The sequence below is a fragment of the Pipistrellus hanaki genome (assembly GCF_964339955.1).
Source record: "Pipistrellus hanaki genome assembly, chromosome: 1".
In the NCBI taxonomy this organism is placed as follows: Eukaryota; Metazoa; Chordata; class Mammalia; order Chiroptera; family Vespertilionidae; genus Pipistrellus; species Pipistrellus hanaki.
This window is the reverse complement of record NC_140503.1, coordinates 163,296,088-163,322,397: the sequence shown is the minus strand read 5'-3', so window position 1 is coordinate 163,322,397 and position 26,310 is coordinate 163,296,088. Positions and strand designations below refer to the sequence as shown.

Here is a 26,310-nt window from a genome sequence, read left to right as displayed (position 1 = left end):
AAGAGACCCTATGCTTTGCTGTTTCTTGAAAGTGATGATTCTGGTGGAGGAGAACTAGAAGGCAAACATAGTAAATGCAATTAGTGCTTACGGTTAGCCCTGAGATACTTTCTTTCAGGAGTGCCCGATCAGCAATCAAACTCATTCTCACTGTGTCCCTCTTATTCAAGGCTATGATTACCACCGTATGCGAACCTAGCATTTGAAGTCTTCCTACTAGTTTTCCTCCTCCAGTCAGCTTCTTTTCTTTTGCTCTCTTACTGGGCCCCTCATAGCTGTGAAAATAATGTGCACTTTTCCCTATACAGGCTCTGATCTTCCCTGCCTCCACTCATAATATACCATCCCTTTTGATACTTTTCTTTGTGTCAATCCATGTTCCCATTCACAATTTGACATATATTGTTTTCTAATAAACAAAAAGCAACTTTCATAATTAGTTCCATGTGGCTCTTCAAACCTCTATTTACCTCTGCTTTCTTTTTGTGGAAAATTGGGGATAATAAACTACGTTGTTATTTTTTTATCTTTAAAACTTTGGCCAGCCCTAGCTGGTTTGGCTGAGTGGATAGAGTGTCAGCCTGCAGACTGAAAGGTCCTAGGTTAGATTCCGGTCCAGGGCACATGCCTAGGTTGTGGGCTCAATCTACAATAGGGGCACAGGTGGCACCTAATCAATGATTCTCTGTAATCATTGATGTTTCTATCTCTTCCTCTCCCTTCCTCTCTGAAATCAATAAAAATATATTAAAAAAAAAAAAACTTTGGCCAATTCATTTAGGCTCATTCTGTCTCTAGAGAGTAATGCTTATGCTACTTTCCTCGTTGATTTATCATCATGATTAAATAAAATAATATATGTAAAAGTATTTAGAAAAGAGTTGGCATGTGGTAAAGAATAAACATTATTATAATAAGGCAAATATTTATCATTCCTGAACAAACTAAGTGATTGAAACTTTTCTAAGTCCTTTTTTTTTGTATTCAGTTAGCCCAGAATAATGCCTCTTTCAGGTGGGACTTATAAAACTGAGACATATGTCTTCTGTCAGAATGTCTTAGGTAAAATGAACTTCTCATTCTGGAACTACTTAAATTTTCATATCTTTTAAAATATTAGTTGAAGTCAAATTGTTTGTGACCAATAATTTTAGCACAAACACTAACAAGGGTGTGATTCATTGTTGGCACTTAGGACATGTGTGGCATACAGGAAGCACTCAATAAATGCTTTTGTTTTTGTTGCTGCCATGTTATGAGTGTCCAGGGTTTCTCTCTCCTTTCTTTCTCTTCACCTAAATTCAATCATTAAATTTCATTTTAAAACAATTTCCAAAATGCCCTTTAAACATTTCAGAACATATTCATTAATTCAAAAACAAGTCATTGATATGCTAGAGATTATTGTGTCTATATTACTTAACATTTGTATATTTGTGACATTTTAATTGTTGAGATTACCTTTTTAAGGGAAAGCCAACTAAAGGTGAAGTATCTTACTAGATGCTTTCATTGAAATAAAACTTTTTTTTAGATCATCTGTGAAGATCTTCGAAATCAATTCAGTAAGTACTTACCAAATTACAATTACCACAAGCTCACCGTTGTAATATGTGTTAATTCCTAAAGATGATTTGAAGAATATTAAAATAAAAAAATGGATTCCAAAACCCATGTTGGATTACATTAATTCATGTTTTCAATATGCAAAACTTTGTTCTAGAGGAAAAGTCTTGATTGTAAAACTTTACTTTCGAAGTTTCCACAGATATTTCACCCTTTAAAAAAGGCAGCTTCATGCAGCAGGGGTGACTCAGTGGTTGAGTGTGGAGCCATGAACCAAGAGGTTGCTGGTTCAATTCCTGGTCAGGGCACGGGGCAAGGGGGTTGCAATCCCCATCTCTAGTGGGGAACATACAGGAGGCAGCAGATGAATGTTTCTCTCTCATTGATGTTTCTGTCTTTCTGTCTCTAACCCACTTCCTCTCTAAATATCAATAAAATTATATATATATATATATATATATATATATATATATATATATATAGCAGCGTCAACAAGTCAAGATCTTTCATTGTGTGCTTATTGAAACTTACAAAGTAAAAAGTTTATAAAACAAGCACTTGGTGCCAAAAGAAGTCTTCCAATATATTGTCTTCAAGCTTCCTTCCTTTGGGAAATTCATAAATTCTTCTTCATACTCAAACACTAGCAATAACTTGCTTTTACGTTATAACTTTTCAAATAATTGGGTTCGGCCACAGACCATTACCTGAGACTTCTGTTGTGAGATCTGCTCTTTACAGAAACATGTATAGAGCGATCTTCAGTTACCAGAGAACTAACCTCGCTATTTCTGTCTCGCATAATAACATTGTTTCAGGGTGAGATTAGAAGCGCTGGTCTATACTATTTTGTGTGATATCCTGGTAGTCTTATAATTTTGAATTTTGCAGTGTACTTTGCATCTCTCTCTCTCTCTCTCTCTCTGGCTCCACATTCCCCCCAAGTCTGAGCCAGCTGAGGTGTCAGTCCTGGCCTGGGAGTGTGTCCTGGGAGGTGATGCCAGGAATGGGGCGGAAGCCCTGACCGGTGACCACCGCCGGGGGCGGGATCAACTCCCCAGCTCCCAACTGCTGGCCGGGAACGAAGTGGGTGGAACCGTCCGCCTGCGTTGCTAGGGACGCTTCAGCCACGGCAACCGCAATGGATCAGGATGACGGGCTGACGGCGGTGGACAACATAGTCACCCAGTTCAACACCTATGAAGATTTCCTCGACTCGCAGATCACGACCGTGGACTTGTTCTACCTGGAGGTAAGGGCGACAGCGCCGCCGAGTGGCCATCGCCGGCCAGTCTTTCGGTCCCTCCGAGGCCCCGCTTCGTGGGGTGGTCGCCCCCTGGCGGCGAACGTCCGGCCGCGCAGTTTCCCGGCGACAGTGTCTGTCCTTCCTGCCCTGCGAGAAGGCCTGGGCCAGTTCACAATCTGGGCCCTTAGTGTCACCCTCTGCAGAAAGCCGCGCGTGTGCACGGGGTGTCTTGAGCCTCCGAAGCTCGGCCTCACGGGCCACCCCCCGGGCTGCTCCCCCGTCCCCTTCATTCTCCTCCAACTGGTGCCTGCAGTCGGAGGCCTGCTGAGACTCTGCTGTAACGCAGGTCTGACACCCTGTTTCTCTTTCCTCTGCCAACTTGTACTGAAGAATAGAAGCTGACAGAGGCTGTTAGGCACCGATCAGACCAGACGGTCAAATTACAGCGAGAAGGCTGGAGAGTGTTGGGGAGGGAGAGAAAGAGATCAACCAAAGGACTTGTATGCATGCATGTAAGCACCCCAATGGACACAAGACACTGGAGGGGTGTGATGAGGGCATGCAACAGGGGGTAAAGGAAGCTGAGGGAAAGTCAATGGGGGGAGAGGGGGAAGGAGATATATGTACTAATATATGTAATATTTTAAACAATAAAAAAAAAAAGATAGAAGCTAACGACACTCACCTGGTGTATCTGGTGTTGTATTGGGCACCTGGTCCCATAAACTTCCCTTTAATTACAGGTAGGTACTCAGGTCGCTGTGCCTGCATGCTACTGACTCCTATTTATCAAATGGATGATCACAGCTAATGTTGATAGAATAAAAAAAAGAAAAAAAAAGAAAGGAAAGCTTGCAACACAGCAAAATCAGACGTGATGAGATTGGCTACTGCCTTCTACCCAGCAACCATGCCTCTCCCAGTTTCTTAAAGGTGTGTGTGTGTGTGTGTGTGTGTGTGTGTGTGTGAGTTTGATGGGGTATTGATTGGGGGAAGGGCTGAGCGGAGATAGTTTTTGTCCCCTCAAGGAGAACCCGGATGGACAGGAAAATAATAGGCCACCCGACCTCAGAAGCGGAAGGTGGAGGGTGGGTCCCCATAGCCCTGGCATATTCCCAGACCAGGTCAATGAAATGGCTCTGCTCTTCTGGACAAGCCCCAGAACCCCAAATTGGCCCCTTCCTCTTTGGTTAGACAGAAAGACCACCACTATGTGACACCAACCCACACCCGAACTTGAAAAGGATTTGTATCCTGCAGCCAACTTCCCAAACTCCTTGTTTGCAACAACGTAATTAAGCATTTTGTGGATTGAAATATTTGGAATCCAAATGTCATATTAAGCGGGATTTTGCTTAAAGTGAAGTCAAAGATTTGAATAGTACTTATTCTCCCAAACATATTCATGTGCTAGATATGAACATAATTTGAATAGAAACATCTAATTTTAGTTCTAGCTCTGCCACAAACCAGTTGTGTGACCTCGGACAAGTAATTTGATCTTTCTGGAATGATGTTGAAAACTGAATCCAAGTAATATTTCCAACATGGCTTCTGGCTTGAAAAACAAGCTTTTAAGTTTTTATACAGGTAATATGTTTAAAGTCATGGAATTGAGTTTATACCTTGCATCTAAATCACTGAAATGAAGGGGGGAAATAATGGTGCTCAACAGTGTCTGTATTTAATTTTTGAATGTTTAAAAAGAATGAAATACAGACAATAAACATCTCAATAAAATAAAATCATCTTTATAGCACATGTGGAAAACTGCCAAGCATAAGCCTACTATAGTTAAGAAGGGTTTCATTTTTTTTTTAAGGCAGGGTTTTTTATATGAGCAGGGAAATAAAATTATTAATGTTGATTAGGAGTGAGAAATTAATACTTTGTGTTTCATCAATCAGAACTTTAAAGGTCTTCAAAATGGAAAATGGTGATTATATTTTGGGGAATGATAAATTTACTTTTAAATTTGGGATTGATTAAGCTTATTCTTATTATCTATACTAATAAAAGGGTAATATGCTAATTAGACTGGGAGACCTTTCAGAAGTCCTTCCAGAAAAAGCCATGGTAGCGGGCCGAGGCAGAGGCATTTAGGGGTGATCAGGCCAGGAGGGGAGGACAGTTAGGGTTGAGCCGGAGGGAGGGGGGAAGTTGAGGGCAAGCAGGCCAGCAGGGGTGTCAGTTGGGGTTGAGCAGGCTGGTGGGGGGGGAGGGGGGGTAGTTGGGGGTCAGCAGGCCAGTAGGCAGGTGAGTGATTAGGATCCAGCGTCCTGGATTGGGAGAGGGATGACCCAGACTGGAGAGGGTACAGACCAGGCTGAGGGACAACCCCTGTGCATATATTTTGTGCACCAGGCTACTAGTACTTTCATAAAAAGCAAGATGAAGATTTGGTTGAATGATGATATTATATATATTTGTCTTAATAGTGTTGAGTAGTGACATTTTAAGTGCCATTAGATCTGTGGACCTAGATTCTCAAATACTTACTGAGGATGCAGGTTACTTGCTCATATAGATTGCAGAGACAAGTGGGCTTCTCAGAATTGTTTAGGATATAGCTAGTGTGGCAGGCATGTGTAAGGGGTCATGGAACATGCATGATCTGGAAAGTGATTATTATTATTTTTTTTGGGGGGGGTGATCATCAGTTATTGACTTTGGTTTGAATGGAGCATTTTTTAAATGGTAAACGAGAGATAGCATATTAAAGTTAAAAGACCCCAGAATCATGAGATTTGGGTTCTAATTTTATATTATGGTATATTAAACCAGTTTGAAATTCCATTAATTCATCTGAAAAATGAAGGAGTTGGACTAGATTACATTTAAGGGCTTTTATGTCTGTAAACTTTCATGAGTCATCTATACATCCATCTGTCCATGCATGCATTCATCCAACTATCTGTTTAATTAATAAACCTTCACCAAGCAGCTATGGGAGTAGATATTGCCTTAATTGCTAGGAATTATAGTAAGAGTCAGTTCTAGGCTTGATCTTAGTCACCTAACTTTAGTATAGTGCTTATAGTCCAGCCTAACTTTGATTTAATCAGCAAACATTTGCAAGTATATCTTTCAGGTACTCTTTTATTGTGACATACACTAAGTGGCCAGATTATTATGATCTCTGAACACATAATAATCTGGTCACTCAGTGTATATCCTATATAATAAAAGGCTAATATGCAAATTGTCCCCTTGACCAGGAGTTCAACCAGCAGGCAGCCCGGCCAACTGTCCATGTCCCCTCCCTTGGCCAGGCTGGCTGGACCCCACCCATGCATGAATTTACACACCAGGCCTCTAATATATATAATATATATAATATATAATATATATATATATATATATATATATATATATATATATACACACACACACACACACACACACACACACTGAATGGCCAGATTATTATGTGTTCAGAGATCATAATTATTATGTGTTCAGAGATCATAATAATCTGGCCACTCAGTGTATATTTTTCTACTGCCAAAAGTTTTCAATAAAAATTAGTACCAATGATTCCCATGCAAAATGGCCATACTATTTTTGCTGGATTCGTTCTCTACCCTTTTCCATTCTTTTTTTTTACTATTATTTTTTAATTTTTATTATTGAGATTATTACAGATACCTCTATTTTTTTCCTTTCTAGCTCCCACCCCACCCCAGGCCTTTGCTACCGTATTGCCTGTGCCCATAAGTAATGGATATATGCATATAAGATCTTTGTTTAATCCTTCTGAAAATCTTCAGGCTGTTCCATTTCCATGTCTCTGATTCTATTTTATTCACCAGTTTATTTGTTCATTAGATTCCTTATTTTTGTTTATTTGTTTATTTTTCTTTAATTTTTATATTTATTTATTGATTTCAGAGAGAAAGGGAGAAAGAGAGAGACAAAAACATCAATGATGAGAGAGAATCATTGATCAGCTGCCTCCTGGGAATGAAGCCCACAACCCAGGCATGTGCTCTTGGCCGGAATCAAACCTGGGACCCTTTAGTGCACAGGCTGACACTCTATTCACTGAGACAAGACGACTAGGGCTATTTTGATTTTTAGATTTGATTGTTGATAGATATGCATTTGTTGCCATTTTGTTGTTCATATTTTCCTCCTCCTTCTTCTTCTTCTTCTTCTTCTTCTTCTTCTTCTTCTTCTTCTTCTTCTTCTTCTTCAAGAATACCATTTAACATTTTATATAATACTGGTTTTGTGGTGATGAACTCCTTTACCTTTTTCTTCTTCTTCCTCTTCTTAAAGAATACCTTTCAGCATTTCTTATAATACTGGTTTGGTGGTGATGGACTCCTTTAGCTTTTTCTTATCAGTGAAGTTCTTTATCTGACCTTCAATTCTGAATGATAGCTTTGTTGGGTAGAGTCATCTTGGTTGTAGGTCCTTGCTATTCATCACTTTAAATATTTCTTGCACTCCCTTTTGGTCTGCATAGTTTCTGTAGATAAATCAGGTGACAGTCATATGGGCACTTTCTTGTAGGTAACTAACTGCTTTTCTCTTGCTGCTTTTAAGATTCTCTCTTTGTCTTTTTAATTATGATGTGTCTTGGTGTGGTCCTCTTTGAGTTCCTTTTCTTTGGGACTCTTTTCACTTCCTGGATTTGTAAGTCTATTTCTTTCACCAGGTGGGGGTAATTTTCTGCCATTATTTCTTCAAATAGGTTTTCAATATCTTGCTCTCTCTCTTCTTCTGGCACCACCATAATGTGGGTGTTGGTACACTTGAAGTTGTTCCAGAGGCTCCTTACACTATTTTCATGTTTTTTGATTCTTTTTTCTTTTTGTTTTTCTGGTTGGGTGTTTTTTCCTTCCTCATATTTCAAATAATTGATTCAGTTCTTGGGATCCTCTAGTCTTCTGTTGAATCTTTATATATTATTCTTTATTTCAGTCAGTGTATGCTTAATTTCTGACTGGTCCTTTTCCATTTTTTTTTTTTTTTTTTTTTTGGCATTCTTACTAAGATCCCTGAAAGTCTCACTAAGTCCCTTAGAGGTTTCTAAAAGATTCTTGAGTAACCTTATAACTGTGATTTTGAACTCTATATCCAGTAATTAACTTTCTTCTATTTCTTTCATTTGTGACATATTTCTTTGTCTCTGCATTTGACTGCTTCACTATATGTGTTTCTGTGTGTTGAGTAGAGCTGCTATGTTTCCTTGAGTTGATAAAATGGACTTGTATGATAGGTGTCCTATAAGGCTCAGTAGCTCAACTTCCCCAATCATCTGAGGTGGACTCTCTAGGTACACTCCTTTATGGGCTGTGTGCACAGTCTTGTTGTAGTTGAGACTTGAATATTGTTGATGTCACTGGGAGGAATTGACTGCCAGGCCAATTGGCTGTGAGGACCAGCTGTAACTACAGTGGGAGAGCTGCTGTGCAGGAAACACTCTTATGAAGAAGGACTTGCTTTGGTGGGGTTTTGGTGCTCACTGCATCTGCCCCTTAAGTGTGTTGCTTATTTATGTGTAGAGTTGTAATCTGGTATGGTCTCACACTGACCACTGGATACACTGGTCTTGGATCTCCAGGGAGGAGTAATGTCAGCCACTGCCTTCGGCCACCCAGCAGGAACTATAGAGATATATTCAGATTCCTCCTCTTTTTATTGGATTTAGAAGTGCCCAGACGAAGCCCAGCTGTGAAGCAAGGCAGGCTGGTGCTAGTGCCAGGTCTTGGTCCTTTTATTGATAGGTTTGTGGCTCCCTGACCCAGCTGCAGCTTGTTGAGAAATTTTAGCCCGAGCAAGGACAGGCTATTTATATAAAAATCAGAGGCACACAGGTTGGATGGGGTTAAAAATTGGATGGGGCGGGTCTCTGGGAATCACCAGGGTAGAGCAAACAGAAATGACTGCCAGTCAGCCCTGTGACTGGGAAGATCTCAGTACAGGAACAATGATCCCTGTGAGCACCTCTGTCTGGGAGAAAGCTGCCCCGAGTTCCTGCCCTGATGCCAGACAATCCAGTTCCTCCTCGTATGTATCTGTGTCCCCCAGAGCCTCACCCTGGCACTGGAGCTTGGAGGAAGTGAGACCTTGTAAGTTCAGTTTGTGTGCCAGCCTTTTAAGGGGAGCAGCTGGGTCTCTAGCAGCCTCTGTGTCTTTGAGCCCCAATTTTCACTGCCTTTTTTTTCCCCACCTGGTAGTTACAGGCATTTCTTCTCCCAGCTCTGGAACTCTGGGCTGGGACTCTGGTGTGGGGCTGGGACCCCTTGCTCCTCTGGGCAGCCTCCACAGCGACGATCTCCCTCCTGATTAAAAGCATCACATGTGGATGCAGGACCAGCCCGTCTGCGCCTCTCCACCTCCTACTAGTCTCTGTGTGCTTTCCTCTTTACTTCTTTACTTGTAGGACTTCCATTCAGCCAGTTTTCCAGCAGTTCTGGATGATGGTTGTTCTGTATTTTAGTTGTAATTTTGATGCGGTTGTGGGAGGCAGTGAGTACAGGCATTTGCCTACGCCAACATCTTCTGCACTCTTTTTTTTTTTTTAAATATATTTTATTGATTTTTTACAGAGAAAGGGAGAGAGATAGAGAGCTAGAAACGTCTACGAGAGAGAAACATTGACCAGCTGCCTCTTGCACACCCCCTACCGGGGATATGCCCGCAACCAAGGTACATGCCCTTGACCAGACTCGAACCCGGGACCTTTCAGTCTGCAGACCGACCCTCTACCACTGAGCCAAACCGGTTTTGGCTCTTCTGCACTCTTATTTGTACTTTCAGGAGTTATTCTCTGAGGTCATTAACCAGGCTTTTTTAGCTTTGGGTTTGTTTCAGCCAATAGAAGACCAGAGGGCTGAAAGAGAGTAGTCAGAGAATTTATTTCCTGTCATGTTCCTCCTGGTTGTGGTTTGATTGCTAATGAATTCTTAGATTTGGCCAACTGCTCATTTCATCAGCTACAGCACTCTCTCCATGTGGCAGCATTCTTTATTGTAGGAACTGTTTCCTCTCCAATCTCCTTTTAGGCCTAATGGTATTAAGGACTTCCCACTGTTGCTAGTCCAAGGATGCTTCAACATCCCATGATGTTTTCCATGAATCCTGACCATATCTTTGTAAATTGTACTTTTATTCTTCTAATCATCTCTTTTGAATTTGCTTGTCATGACCCTACCTTCCGTATTATCATTTAACATCTCAGACCACTATAAGTATACATTAGTGTATGAATATAATGACCACAATATTCTTTCATATGATGCTTGATTAGAAAGGAAAGGAAGTAGGAGAAAAAAAATAAAGAGTGATATCAGTTAACTATTGATGAGCTGGAGAGGTAAAGATGGTTAAGGAGGATAAAAGATGCTCCTCATTCTATGTCTATTATGCTCTCATTTTACTAGATACCTATACACCATAAAAATAAATCTATAGCAGCATCAGCAGTTAGATTTATATAAGCTAACCCAAATAACAATATTTGCTTTGGGAGTTGATATTATCTTACCCAATTAAACCAATCCCCTAAAGCAATATGACTTTTTAAAAGTTTTGACAATATTTTTTTCCACTGTGGTTTCCCAGATTCTTTCTTGGTAATTCTTCTACATTAAATAAACACAGTACCTTCATTTCAATGGCTGTTTGTGACCATTGGACAACTAAAAGTCATACATTAATTGCTTTTCTCAAATAACAAATCAAGGGTTATTATTAGAATCATTTAAAAATTTCTCTGATGAATGGATCCCCATTATGGCTAAATTATGTATAGAGATTAGTAATGTGGAAGTTTTATTTGGAGATTATCTGTGCATTATTTAGAAAATAAAAAGTAAATCAAACAAATTAAACATTTTGGATATAATCTTAAAATTATTTGTCAGGTATTGACTAAGATTCTAGGAAATAGCTTAGTAACATAATGTACCATGATTAAACAATAAGTCAAGTAACAAGCAACCATTGTGGTTTTTTCCCAATTATTTATTGAACAGAGTAAATACTGTTCCTTATGAAATATCTTAATTAACATATTGCAGAATCAGCTATTATACTCATTTGTTTAGTCAATAGAGAAATAATGGCATAAATTAGCTTTTTTTCTGCCTAAGAAGAGTCATATATTTTTCTTTCAGTAAGTTCACAGAAGTATTTCTCCCCAAGTAAAAAGCAGTAGTTTCCTCAAGGACATGAATTCTGATGATCAGAGAGGGAAACTGAACCAAGAATGCCGTATGCACAACACTTCAAACACTTTCTCATAATACCATTAGAATGACAAGATCTTGATATCATCCTCAGTGTCTCAAACAATCCTATGAACTATATATTCTATGTATATAAAGTATGTTTCATTCAGTTTTATTCATAATGACTTCAAAAGCTGCTGCTGGGAAGAGACAAGAGTAGAGGCAGGAGTATAACCCAGGAGAGTGCGTAGAGTGAGACAAAACAGGGGGCTGAAGACCATATGTGGGAGAACAACCATTTCTTAGGGCATGGGCATAGAGAGGGTACTGACAAATGGAATTATGAAAGGGGGTCAGAAAGGTAGGAGGGAATAAGGAGAAGAGGATGATCCAGAAGCCATGAACAGCTGAATTGAAAACCCCCCAAAAACTATAGCAAAACATTGACACAAGTAGCTGAGGGTTATTCCTGTCAACCCCAACATAAAAGCAGATGGGGAGAAACCATCATAGCCATGACACTAAGAAGGTATCACCACCCATGGGTGAGAAAACAATGCGGCATCTAAAGGATCCCAAAAGAACAACTGCAAAATAGTCAGTAGCTAATCAGTGGATGTGGAGTGGTCCAGTTTGAGAACAGCAGCTGAAACTAGGAAGGGTTTTATGATCAGTGGTTGAGATCCTTCAGGAATGGTGATTTGGTTTATGCCACTAGATAGGCCACCAAGACTGGCAGAGGTATTAGTTGAGAGTGAGGGGAATCTAGACTGGATGGTGGAGGTAGGGGATGATAAGTATTTGTTTTTCTGAGCCTAGATACAACAGCAAGAGCTGAACTTCACCACAATATCTTTCTTCTTCTTGCATACAAACGAGTAGTCCTCAAAATTATATACATTTTATTATATATAAATATTTTATTATACATGAATATATATTATTCTTAGTTATTTTCTACATAAATGGTAATATCAATATTATTAAATTTTGGAGACATTTTAATGTCACTCTGCAGAGCTCTCCTTATTCTTTAGGTTGTTGCATTGATTCCACTGTATGCTTAGGATGGTTCTTTAGAAATTCATTTTCCTTATAAAGTTTTCAGAAACAACAGTCAAATGAACATCTTTGGCACATCCTCCTTGTGTACAGTTATAAATATATTAAAATGTGGACTCGATAGTCTGTAATAGACAAGGTCAAAGTGCTCTATGGAATAGGCATTTACTCTGCCACCAGCAGTGTATGAGACACCTTTTGTTTGTTTGCAAAAAAAGCCTCATTCTTTTAATTTTAATTTCTCTGAATATTAGTAAGGTTGATCATCTACTTAAAAGAATTTGCATTTCTTTTGTAAATTGCTTGTTGATGTCTTTTGCTCCCCTCTGCCCCCTCGGCCTCACCCCCACCTCACTGCGTGCATGCACACACACACACCCACCCACCAACTTTTTAAAACTATCTTTACTCTCTTTACATTTCTGACTGGTTAGTAGATGACCTCACCTCCTAAAGTCAACAAAGAAGAGTTAATCCAGGCTGAAACCCTCTTCAGTTTACTACCATGAAATTTATAAAACCACCTTAATTTCTGCCCACCCTCCCTTCCTTCCACCATCAAGCTTGTCAAAGTTATCTATTTTATTGGTTTATTTATTTATTTTGTAAATCCTCACCAGAGGATATAGTTTTCTATTGATTTTTAGAGAGAAGAAGGGAGGAAGGGAGGGAGGAGAGAGAGAGAGAGAGAAAGAGAGAGAGAGAGAGAGAGATATTTCTTGTCTTCCACATGTGCCTTGACAGGTTGGGGATGGAATCTGCAACCCTGGTGACTTTGACTTGGAATCTAGCTTGAAATTCATAGGTGCATGGGCCAAAGCTCTAGCCATTAAACACACCAGCCAGGGTTTTTTTTTTTTTTTCCACATTGTTGGCTTTTATATACAGAGCTTACTGGATTTGTATATTTTCATTTCTATTTTATTCATTTTCTTGTTTTAATAATTTTTTTCCTTCTATACTATTTTTGGTGGATTTCAGTCTTCTTTCTCTACTTTCTTTAGTTGAATGGTTAGTTTCTTTTCTTTTTTTTTTAAAAATAAATCTTTATTGTTCATATTATTAGAAAAGTTTCTCATTTTTTCCCCCTGCAACAGGTTCCCACCCACCCTCTGCCCTTTCCCCACCCCCCATTGTCCTCATCCATAGGTGCACAGTTTATGTTCAGTCTCTTCCCGCACCCCCCATTCTCCTTTTCCCCAAGAATTGTCAGACCACTCCCCTTCCATACCTCTGATTCTATTATATTCATCAATTAATATTGTTCATCAGATTTTTTAATTCCCTTGGTTTTTAGAGTCATTTGTTGATAGTTATGTATTTGTTGTTCATAATTTTTATCTTTATTTTCTTCCTCTTCCGAAAGAACCCCCTTCAGCAATTCATATAATTCTGGTTTGGCGGTGATGAACTCCTTTAGCTTTTTTTTATTTGTGAAACTCTTTATCTGGCCTTCGATTCTGAGTGATAGCTTTGCTGGGTAGAGTATTTTTGGCTGTAGGTTCTTGTTATTCATCACCTTGAATATTTCTTGCCATTCCCATCTGGCCTGCATGGTTTCTGTTGAGAAATCAGCTGACAATCATATAGGTGCTCCTTTATAGGTCACTACCTGCTTTTCTCTTGCTGCTTTTAATATTCTCTCTTTGTCTTTTGCTCTTGGAATTTTAATTATGATGTGTCTTGGTGTGGTCTTCTTTGGATTCCTTTTGTTTGGGGTTCTGTGTGCTTCCTGGACTTGTAAGTCTATTTCTTTCACCAGGTGGGGGAAGTTTTCTGTCACTATTTCTTCCAGTATTCTTTCGGTATCTTGCTCTCTCTCATCTTCTGGGACCCATAATTCTGATGTTGGTTCGCTTGAAGTTGTCCCAGAGGTTTCTTACACTATCTTCAACTTTCTGGATTTTCTTGTCTTCTTGCTTCTGCGGAGGAGTGTCTTCTAGCTCTTTATGTTCCAAATCTTTGACTTGATTCTTGCGATCTTCCAGTCTGTTTTTAGGACTCTGTATAATATTTTCTATTTCAGACAATGTATTCTTTATTTCTAGTTGATCCCTTTTCATATCCTCATAGGTCTCGTTTATTTTATTGGCCTTTTCTAGGAAATTCTTGAAAACCCTTATAAGCGTGGTTTTGAACTCTATATCCAGTTGATTTTTGTCCTCCATTTCTTTCATTTATGATCTGTTTCCTTGTCTCAGCATTTTCGCTGCTTCCATGAGTTGGTAGGGTGGCTTTGTGTGCTAAGGTGTCCTATATGGTTCAGTGGGTCAGCCTCCCAGTTATCTGAGGTAGACACTTTTGGTGCACCCCTTTGTGGACTGTGTGTACAGCCTATTGTAGTTAAGTCTTAATTGTTGTTGGTATCACTGGGAGGAACTAACTTCCAGGCCAATTGGCTGTGAGGATCAGCTGTGTCTATGCCGGGAGACAGCCTTATTCAAAAGCCTCTGTGCTCAGCTTGGATGGGGCAAAGTTTCAGGGTGGGGCCTACAGCCTTGTCTTCCTGTCAGCCCCGCCCTACGAGGTTCCTGAGTCTCAGTGTTCCTCAGTGTCCTTTGGTACTTGCTGCTTTGGTACTCATTGCAAGCACCTCTGAGAGAAAGGTGCCCTTGAGTTTCGCCCACTGCAAGACAGTCTAGTCTCTCCCCCAATGAGTCTGGAACTGGGGTTCAGTGTAGTTGGAAGTGGGGTTCAGTGCAGTCTGGAGCATTTGTCTCCTTCCCACTAAGGCAATCCAGTGGCACAGTCAACAGTCCATCCTCTGTGCGCAATGTGCGCGACTCAAGGGCTCTGCTTTTCACCGCTCCCCTGAGTTTCCACCTTACAGCTTAGAATCCCTCTGTATGAGCCTGGGTCCCCAGGGTCTCGCCCAGAACTGGGGTTTAGTGCAGTCAGAAATGGGGCTCAGCGCAGTCCGGAGCTTTTATTTCCTTCCTGCTAGGGAACGCCAACCAGGCACTCAGCCACCTCTCCTCCCTGGCTTCGTCCTCTCCACACATGCAACATGTCTCCGTACCTTAGGCTTTTACAGCTCCTCTGATTTTCCTTCTGGTTTTCTCTTTCCTTCTAGTTGTACAAATTCTAGTCAGTCAGCTTTCCTGTAGTTCTGGATGATGTCCACTTTATATTTTAGTTGTATTTTTTGAAATTGTGTGAGGCTGCAGTTAGGCTTTTACCTATGCCACCATCTTGGTTTCTCCTCGGTTAGTTTATTTTCAAACTTCTTTTTTTCTAGTACGTGCATTGATGCAATGTTTTCTATGTATTTTATTAAGGTTTGATATGTAATTTCCTAGCCAAAAATTTTAATCTCTGTATGACAAAATATATCATAAATAAGTCAAAAGATAAGAAACTGCCTGAGAATACATATTTGCAAAATGTGTAATCTACTTGCTATCTAGAATAGTGCCCTATGAATCAATAAGAAATAGATAAAATTCAATAGAAAAATTAGCAAATATAACAAACAAGCAATTCTTTTAAATGGGCACTAAAATAATGAGTAATTATATGAAAAGGTTGCATATGTGTATAGCACAATATAAATCATTTATGGAAAAAGCGCTTAAAATTATGAAACTACCAAATATTTTCTCCTTCCATGACCGCAGTGGTCTATATAACTAACCTGCTGCTAAGTAGCCTCCTTATAACCAACCCCTGAGCTCCTCATTTTCCTTGTTTAAGGCTTTTGGCACACGTAACTTATCATTGACACTAAAATGTCTCCTGGCAGCCAACACTTGGGTACCCAAAGCCTTGTCTTCATTGCAGATATCTAGAGGTGATAAATAACTTTTGCCTGATTACAGTGGAATGTAGAGGCAAAAGTTACTCTTTACCATTGTAAACAGGGCTCTTCATGTGTTTAATGAGCTCAGAGAACTCATTCCAGGTAACCTAGGGCCAGTTTAGAGAACCCATCCTTAAATTTCTATTGCTCTAAAACCATTACCAGTAGCTAATTGTGAATCATTCGGGGTTCTATCAAAGAAGCGGAATACACCCACACACATATATGTGTGTCACATGTATGTATTTTTACAGATATTTGATCTGACATAATGAGAACTGTTTAAATAGTCTATGCAATAGTCTGGTGCTGGAGCTGAAAATCATAGAACAGAGAGCCAGGAGGGAAAGGTGCATGAGAAGTGGGGATAACAAGGTCAAACAGACCTGTAAGGAAGAGTTAGAATTCACATGACAAACTGGAACTTGAATCAGGCCTCCCTCCTCCACCTCCAACTTTGAAGATGTGGGTGATCTGTAGGACATGCTGCCAGGTTTAGTCACAGAGCTGTGCATACGTAAGCATCTGGGCCAGGAGTAGGGGAAGCTGATGAAGGAGGTCCTACAAGAGCTAGAACAATATGGCTGCTTCTTCTCTTCTGCCTTCCCAATCTATTGCCAATGTCTCTTGTGGCCCAACCTCACCAAAATGATGTAACAAAATGATGATGGGAAACTAAGTTCTAGCTTAGTTAAATTGACACAATACAAATTGACTATGTCTGCCATGTTTTAATTTTCACAAACAGAATTATTTATGTCTGATTTAATTAAAAAGAAAAGGATGTAACTTTAATTTTCTTAAATCATTTTATCAGACTTGTGCAATCCTGACTTTAATTCAGAAAAGGATAGCATAAGATAAAAGCTAAAGATGAATTTTACTTACAAAGTGAATGAAAAGAAATGTAAAATGAACCCAGGAATGTATTAAGAAATAATAAATTACAGTAAGAATAGTGTGATTTATCACAGGATGAGCTTATGACATTAATAAATTAAAAAAGAAAATAACCTGATAATATCTATAGATGCAGAAAAAGCATAGGATAAATTTCTAAAACTAATTTAACTTGATAAAGAGTATATACCAAACAGTTGTAGTAAACTTTTTATTTAGTGGTTAAACATTTCAGCATTTGAATCACCATCTTTTTTTTTTAAATTTCTTTATTGATTAAGGTGTTACATATGTGTCCTTATTCCCCCAATACCCTTCTTAGTCCCCCTCCCACTCATGCCCTCACCCTCCTGTTGTTTGTGTCCATTGGTTAGGCTTATATGCATGCATACAAGTCCTTTGGTTGATCTCTCCCCCTTACCCCTACTCTCCCCTACCTTTGAATCACCATCTTATTTTATTTATTTATTTTTGACAATCTGACCAAAACAATGCTAGAAAAATGTCATAAATACTTGGAAGGAGTTAGAATATTATCAGTTATTGGTAGTATGATTGCCATGAAAATGCAAGAAAATGAACTGGAACCCTATTATAACAAATCAGTGAGTTCAGTACAGAAATCCAAGACTGAGCTACAACTGTTCTCCAACAATAAACAACATAACAAATGACACAAATAAAAACCAACTGAACCCAGCAGCCTGTGGGGCAATGTCAAGCATTCCAGTGGCCACAAGCATTTTATTTTTTTTTCTCTTTTCTTCTTCGGATGAGAAACACCTGGCTGCCTCAGTTGCCCCCTGTCCCAGACTCCTCCATGAGCAGACCCCAAATCTGTCTACCCTCACATTGTGTGTGTTTGTGGTACAGCCAGAACCCAGTACAGGGAGTGAACTGTGCAGACATAGTCACTAATCTATAGCTTTCTAGGAACCTGTAGGGCTGGGGTAGTGACCTACTGGCTTCTGACTAGGAACTGTCTGCCGAGGTCCAAAGTCAGAGCAACCCAAAGACATCTTTCTATTGTACATCCTTAGGGCTACGTGTTTCTTCCAGCAGCTGGGAGGTTTCAAACATTGTCCCAGTAGGATATAGCCATGTGTTCAGAATGAAGTCTTCCACATTCGCTGCCCACTTGGTGGGGCCCGGCATTGCCACATGTCTTACAGCTCCTGTAGAGTAACGAAGCCTTCTCTTCAGGGTGTCTGTCACTGGGTTTTGTTTTGCATGGTGCCTTCCTGTAGCTAAAACTCTCAAACCTCAAACATCCAAATGTTAATGACTCATGATCATATGAGAAATAAAAACACATTAACATTAGTAAAAGATTATTGCCTTGTTTACATACATTTTCTAACAAGTAATCGCTTGTTTTTTTTTTACTAAGATGAACTATTATACTCAAAACTATTAAATTTAATTTAAAAACGATATGTTTTCTTCCAAAAAACCTCCCACAAAAACATGAGTATAACCCCAGAAAAATCAGAGGGAAATAGGGAATAAAATATATTGGAAAAACTAATGACTAAAGGTTTCAAATTTTGTGAAAACTATAAATTCATAGGGCCAAGGAGTACTAAGCATTTCAAGCAGAATAAATGAATAAACACAAACACTCCAAGGAATATCCTAAAACTGAAAATCAGTAATAAATAGAAAATCTTAACGGATTGTAAAGTAGGACACATTCTATATAATAAAAGGGTAATATGCAAATCGACCGAATGGTGGAATAACTGGAATGCCTCCAGCCCCACCCCAGAGCAGGCACCCCACCCCGAGCAGGGGTAGGGCCAGCCCACAAACTGCCTATGGCCCCTCACCCCAGCCGGCTCACCCCTGTTGGCCCACATCAGGGGTAGTCTGGCTGGACCCCACCAAGTACACAAATTTGTGCACCAGACCTCTATTCTATGTTTTATATTCTATAAAACCCTAATATGTAAGTCAACCAAATGGTAAAACAACCAGTTGCTATGATGCACACTGACCATCAGGGGGCAGATGCTCAATGCAGGAGCTGCTCCCTGGTTGTCTGTGCACTCCCACAGGGGGAGTGCTACTCACCTAGAAACCAGGCTCACAAATAGCAAGCACAGCAGTGGTGGTGGGAGCCTCTCCCGCCTCTGCAGTAGCACTAAGGAGCAGTGAACTGAGCAATAAGGAGCAGTGAGCAGGTGAGCAGTAAGGGGCAAGGGGTCCTGGACTGCAAGAGGGATGTTCGACTGCTGACTTAGGCCTGCTCCCTGGGGAGTGAGCCTAAGCTGTCAGTTGGACATCCCCCATGCGAGGGGGCACAGGCAGGGCTAAGGAACCTCCCCCCTTCTCTAGCGCACGATTTCCGCGCACTGGGCCTCTAGTGTAGAATAAAGCAAAGACAGGAGAGACTGAAGACTTCTCTTCAGAAATAGCCCTGGCCAGTGTTACTCAGTTGGTTGATCATCGAGGTCGCCAGTTTGAATCCAGTCAGAGCAGATGCCCAGGCTGTGGGTGGTGAATGGGTCAGTGGGTGGTAAATGGGCACTCAGGGTGCATATGAAAAGCAACCCAGGTTTCTCTCTCTCTCCTTCTTTTCTCTCTCTCTAAAAAATAAGCACACACATATTTTTAAAAAATACCAGCCATGGGAAAATGGGATGACATCTTTAAAGTGTTGAAAAATAAAAAATCAACCTGCAGCACTAATAATCCAGCAAATATGTCTTTCAAAAATTAAGGTGAAATAAACATGTCTTTTTTTTTTCAGTCAAACAAAAGCCAAGATAATTTGTTGTTAACGGACCTGAACTACAAGAAATGTTAAACAAAGAATTAAAAAAAAAATATATATATATATATATATATATATATATATATATATATATATATATATATATATTTTATTGATTTTGTACAGAGAGGAAGGAAGAGAGATAGAAACATCGATGAGAGAGAGTCATCAATCAGCTGCCTCTTGCACACCCCCTACTGGGGATGTGCCCACAACCAAGGTACATGCCCTTGACCAGAATCGAACCCGGGACCCTTCAGTCCCCAAGCCGATGCTCTATCCATTGAGCTAACCCGGTTTCGGCTTAAACAAAGATTTTTAGGTGGGAGGGAAATCATTTATCATAGGAGACCTGGATCTACACAAAGTAATAAAATGTCCCAGAAATGCTAAGTATGTAAATCAATAAAAATATTTTATTTCTCAATTTCTTTAAAGATAGTTAAGCGTTTAAACTGGAGAGATGACTCATGATTCTACCAGTTAGGACAATTAAGTGAGGCAACCAACTTCAACTCTACTTGTTTTCTAAGTAGATCACACCATTTGTTGCAATATACATTAGTGGAGATAAGTGCAGAACTACCCAAATAATTTTGTGTGGCCCATGTAAAGCACCCAGAAATGCATAATTCACCACCCACAAAATTAATACAGCAACTTTCAAATGGTCTTTGCTATATAAAGTACTGTATTAACCACAAGCTATTTCTATTCTGCTAGAAGACCTTCAGAGTCTCACAGAGCTGAGTTCTTCCCAAAAGCTCACTTTTAGTAATATATTTAAGAATATTTGCACACAAATCATCAAAATTTTGTATTGTGGCATTCATATTTAATTGCTTCTTCTATTAAATATGAATTCCACTAGGTGGAGACATTTGCCCAGTTTTGTGGTTCACATAGACGGGGTTAAGAGAAGGCAAGTATGGAAAGCAGGGGAACAAGTCAGAAAGAAGGCAAACAGCCTGGACAAGGTCTGGTGCTTTGCATTATATTAGCTTGGCAAATGTATCCACATTACTGCACAGAGTGCAGTATTTGCTTTTAATGGTTAGCAAAGAAAGGTAGCAAGCTTTCTAGGTTGATAGTATATATATTTTTTGTTTTGCTCTAATAATTTGAACTTTAAAATAGCCATTATGGGTTGAATAGATTACTAACCATGCATGTTATACTTTTTAACTTAATCCTATTTCAGAGTTCTTACATTAAACAATGATGTGTTAACTAAGGATCTTTAACAATGATAAATATCCTGTTTTTACTATATTTCAGGTATTTTATATTTAATTAAGATGATCATATAAGGACTATTATTACACTATACATAATTTTATATAATACTTTAATCTTTTTGATTTTTAAATCCTTATCCAAGGATATGTTTTTACTGGTTTTTGCGAAAGAAGAAGGGGAAGGGGAAGGGGGACGAAAAAGGGATAGAGAGAGAAAAGGAGAGAAACATCGATCAGTTGTCTCTGCCTGGACCAGGGATCGACTGAGAATCCTGGGGATTGAAGCCCACAACCTGGGTATGTGCCATAACCAAAGAAAGGGACCTATGCATTGAAGGGTTCATTTCCAACTCCCACCAACTGAACCACACAGCCAGGGCTACTTTAGTCTTTATACTAGTAACTTCAGATAAAGTGACACTTCTTCAACTTATGGGAAACAATATGTTTTAATATGCTATGCAAGTGACAAATTTGTGTGAGATAATTCTCAAAGTAAAATATAAAGGCCCAATGTATTGTGGGAAATTTTTTTTTTTTTTTCAATTTGAAGCCTTTTGTGGTCATCTTGTGTTTCTACTTTTCTGTTTTTATTGGTGCCAACATTATATGGAAACAATATCTTTTTACTTAAATAGGAAATTCATCTGCTCTTTATTTTGTGTTTGAAGTCCTAATGCCCTGTGTCATCAGTTAATTTACTTCAAGGAAGTCTCTGAAATGTTGAATTTTCTGAAAGCAACCCAATTCTGTTTCTGTGCGATTGTTTGTTTTTTAAGTCTCTCTTGTATGACTACTATTGTCTCTAATTTTATTGTTTTAAAGATTCTCTATTAATTATCTACAGCTGTTCTCATAAATTGATTAAAAACACAACAGACTTTTATCTTCTAATCCCTTTGAGAAATTTTAGGGATGGATTTATTTTTCATTTTCCATCTGTGGGAAAGGGATGACACATCAGATGTTTATAAAAGTATAGTATTGTTAGAATTCTAATTTTTCATATCTAATAGATCTTATGTAATTTTGAAGTGATGCATTTGATATTTTATTTAAAACAGTCAGTATGCCCTGGGTAAAATAAGATGTCTAGTTCTTCCACTAATCTAACAATTGGTGTTCTCTTTAGGATGAAGGCCTGGCCCGCCAGCTGGTGGAGCTGGGCTACCGAGGGACCGGAGAGGTGGTGAAAAGGGAAGATTTTGAATCCAGGAAGGCAGCTATTGAGATTGCAAGGCTGGCTGAGCGAACTCAGAAAAAGTAAGTGTCCATGTTCCAAATCTAGATTTTATAGTAAATGTAGATCCCTTGGAAGAACTCATTTTGTTGTCATTGTTGTAATTTGAAAGCACTAGTTGTGGCCGGTCAAAGTTGAAATATCCTAAAGTGTGTTATGAGTGACTTTTGCCTTAGAATTCGTTGTACTTCTGAGACCTGTAGAGATTTGGCATCATTATGTGCTCACATTTTTGTAAACATTGATTTATTCAACTCTATTAATGATCACTGGCTTTTGTTACTGTGACTAAGATATGGTTATATAAAACATGAGTCTAATAAAATATAGTGAATGTATTATGAAAGAGAGGCACACCTAAAGTGAACTGTACGGAACTGGTAAAACAATTTTATAAAGACTTGACAAAGTATTATGTATTTCCTTTTAAAAATGAATGCTAAAGTTGTAAATGTTGGAGAGGATAATTACTTAGAAGTAGGTATTTGTTCCTAGATAAGATTTTAGGAAATATTTAGTAATTATGAGTAGTAATCATCCATTTATTTATTATAAAAAATAGCATTTGGTAGTGGAATATAAATTGGTTCTGGGAATGTACAGTTTTAATTGATTGTCTAGTGGTTATTGTAGTTCAGAACCATAGAATATTGAAATTTAATATACTGATATTTGGTAATATATTAAATGTTATTGCTGCCATAGCACACTATTACAAATAGTAGCTTAAAAGAACACAACTGTATTTATTTATTCATAGCTCTGTAGGTCAGAATACAAAGTATAGTAGTTCAGATGGGTTCTCTGCTCAATATATCAAGGTTGAAATCCTGATTCTGGCTAGACAGAGTTCTTGCCTGAAGGCTCTGAGAATGAGTCTGTTGCCACACTCATTCAGGTGGCTGGTCAAATTTAGCTCCTTGTGAGTATAGGATTGGGATCCAATTTCCTTGTCAGCTGTCATTTGGGCATTGGTTTATGCTCCTACAAGCTGCCCATTCCTTCTTATGCTTTCCCCGTGGTCCTCCACCATCGAGAATGGGTCATATCTCCTCGCCCTTCAAGTCTCTCTGACTTCCCCTCTGCAACATCTTTCCTGACTCCAGCCAGAGAAAAATCTCTCCTCGTAAGAGTTCATGTGATCACTCAGGGTCTGTCTAGATAATCTAGGATGGTCTCCCTATTTTCAAGTCTGTGACTTTCATTACAACTGCAACTCTCCATTGCCACGTAATGTAACATATTAACAGGTTCTGAGGATTCATGGGCATCCTTGGAGGGGGGTATTCTACTTATCACAGGTAATTTATTTAAAGCTTCAATAATTTATTCCACAGCATTAGACTCAGCTTTTATCCTTACAAAATTGAAATGATGCAAAGTGCATGTGTATAATGTAATGTGTCTGACATAAAACATCAAGGAAGTCTTCTATAAATATCAATAAATGCTTATTAGTCAGGGGAAGAAGATATTTCTGAGATTCTATGAGGAATTAGTGTATATTCATATTTTATTAGAGATGTATTTCATATCAAGATGAGTTTTGTCATGTTTAAAGTGTAAATTTCATCCATGTACATGTCCATTTTGTGTTTGAGGATCAAAGTGGATGTTTATGCAATAGACTCTTTAACTGGCCAGAGCTGGAAGTCATTAGAGGACTTAAGTGCCAGTCATGGGAGATTAATCCCCACCCAGAGCTGCTAGAATTGGAAGGCCCTTTCATCTGCAGATCTTCTCAGCCTGCCTCTGTAATGGGTGGGCTCCATATGTTTCCTCTTGCCCCATGTGGGAGTCACTTTGTTCCCTTCCCTGCCAGATCTATTGTATGTTATTGGCAGCCGGGCCAGTAGAGTATGTTCTAGAGCCACACACGTCCTGTGCCTGTATTCGCTAGCAGGGGTCCTCAAACTTTTTAAAGTGGGGGCCAGATCACGGTCCCTCAGAGAGCTGGAGGGCCGGACTATATGAACTACTAATTCCTACTGTAACACCTCGGCTGCGCTCACTGCCCAAAAAACCTGGCGGGCCGGATCAGACTCCTCTGCGGCCGCATGTGGCCCGTGGGCCGTAGTTTGAAGACCCCTGCGCGGCTAGAGGATCACTTTGAAAATATGCTGGAACGTATGACTGCTTACCAACCGGTACCAACTTGGAAATACTTGATGCTGCTGTTGGATTATCTTACATTAACTTCTCTAATGTGTAGGGAGCAGCCTCAACTAGATCACATCTGTTCTAGCAACCAGGGAGCACCCATTTCATGAAGTGCTGACACCTAAGAGTATGTCATTACTTATAATAGTTTGATAGAGGAAAGAGTTTGGATAGATGAAAGTTAGAGATATGAAGAAGGGGTATTTTGATAATTACTTTTCTAGAAGAAGGCATAAGGCAAAGAAAAATTATCCTGGCCTATTTAGTAATTCACTTCACAAATACTCTTAGACAACCATACTGCATTACGCACCATGTTAGGTGCTGGGGATACTCTCGCATACGACTTAAGTCCTACTCTCAAGAAATTTGAGGGTTAGATAAATGAAAGTTACATTGCTGGTGGAATATAAAACGAAAAAACAGTTTGACAGTTCTTCAAAAAGTTAGACAATAGAATTGCCACGTGTCCCCGAAATTGTTCTCTTAGGTATGTACGCAAGGGAACTGAAAACATAAGATTCACTTAAAAACGTATACACCCATGATCATAGTAACATTATTCATAGTGGCCATGAAGTGAAACAATATAAGTACCAACTGATGGATGGATTTAAAAATGTGGTATATAGATCCAATGAAGTAGTATTCAGCTATAAAAAGCAGTGGATTATTGCCCGTGGATAGAGTGTCAGCCTATGGACTGAAGGGTCCCGGGTTTGATTCTGGCCAAAGGCACATGCCTAAGTTGCCGACCTGGTTCCCAGTAGAGAGCATGCAGGAGGCAGCCAATCAATGATTCTCTCTCATCGTTGGTGTTTCTATCTTTCTCCCTTCCTCTTTGAAATCAATAAAAAATATATTTTTAAAAAGCAGTGAATTACTGTTACATGCTACAACATGAATAACCTTGAACACATTAGACTAAGCAAAGGAAGCTAGACAAAAAGGCTATGTATTATATAGTTCCTTTTATGTAAAATGTCCAGAATAAGTAAATTTCCATAGACAGAAAGTGGATTTGTGGTTTGAGGGAAGAGTGAACAGAGAATGACTGCTACAAGATATGGAGATTATTTTGGGGATGATAAAATGTTCTGGAATTAGATATTAATGATGATTTTACAACTTTGTAAATATTCTAGGAACCATTGTAGACCTTAAAAAGTTTGAATTTTATGGCAGATGAATTACATCTCAATAAAAAGGCAATTCCAACAGAAAATAATAGATGTTTTCATAGATGCTGTGGTGGCCCCCTGAAGTAGTACTATATCAGGATTTTGGGGGGCTGTGAAGAGCAGAGAGGGCTTGCCATAAGGCATGCCTGTTAAATTTACTCTTTAAGAATAAGTAAGAGTAAATCAGACAGAAAGGAGTATGAAGACAGACACATCCATTTTGCCTCAATTCTATGATACTTCTCTCACAAATCATTCTCCCTGTTTTAATTTGCACCGGTTCCCTTGCTGAAGCTTTTGTCTCTGAGCCTGCTAGAAGCCACTCAGTTCCAGTTACTCGGTGGTTGTTGGTGGTGGTGGCCAGGTTCTTCATTCTCCTATTCCCTTAACCTTTGCTTTCTAACCATCTCTGTTTTCACTATGATGCAAACCTCATCTCTCATCTCTCCTCCACTGAGGTTTCTGCCAGCTGGGTGTAGTAGCCACAAGGCAGAGGCTATAAAGGTGGAAAAAAGAGATGGGAGTAGTTTAGCTGCTGATACTTTTGTCAAGACAATGTAGTTCCCTACTGACTGAGGATGCTTAGCATCCTTTTATGTATATAAAAGCCTAAGGAACCATCCAACTGTTCAACTGTCCGACTGGTAGCTATGACGTATAATGACCATGAGGAGGCAGACACTCCGACCAGTAGCTATGATGCGCACTGACCACCAGGGGAAAATGCTCAATGTAGGAGCTGCTGAGCTGTGGTAACTTGGCAGCTGCAGTTCTCAGATGACAAATCCGGAACCAGAGAGGTAGGGGGCCCAATTCTGGGGTGCGTCACCCAAGAACCACACCCTCTCACAATCTGGAACCCCTTGAGGGATATCAGAGAGCCAGTTTTGGCTCAATTCCCACAGGCCAGGCCAAAGGACCCCACAGCTGCACAAATCTGTTCACTGGGTCTCTAGTTT

The 26,310-nt window shown here is 39.4% G+C and overlaps 1 protein-coding gene across 1 annotated transcript in view; it reads left to right on the top strand.

The window, feature by feature from the left end:
- The first annotated feature begins 2,667 nt into the window (after nucleotides 1-2,667).
- The window catches only part of CFAP299 (cilia and flagella associated protein 299), a 511,892-nt gene continuing 488,249 nt past the window's right edge, over nucleotides 2,668-26,310 (top strand). The window contains exons 1-2 of the mRNA XM_084883088.1: nucleotides 2,668-2,818; nucleotides 21,903-22,033. Of these exons, the coding sequence (XP_084739214.1) occupies nucleotides 2,708-2,818; nucleotides 21,903-22,033 (242 nt within the window). The 5' untranslated portion in view covers nucleotides 2,668-2,707. The remainder of the gene's footprint in view (nucleotides 2,819-21,902; nucleotides 22,034-26,310) is intronic.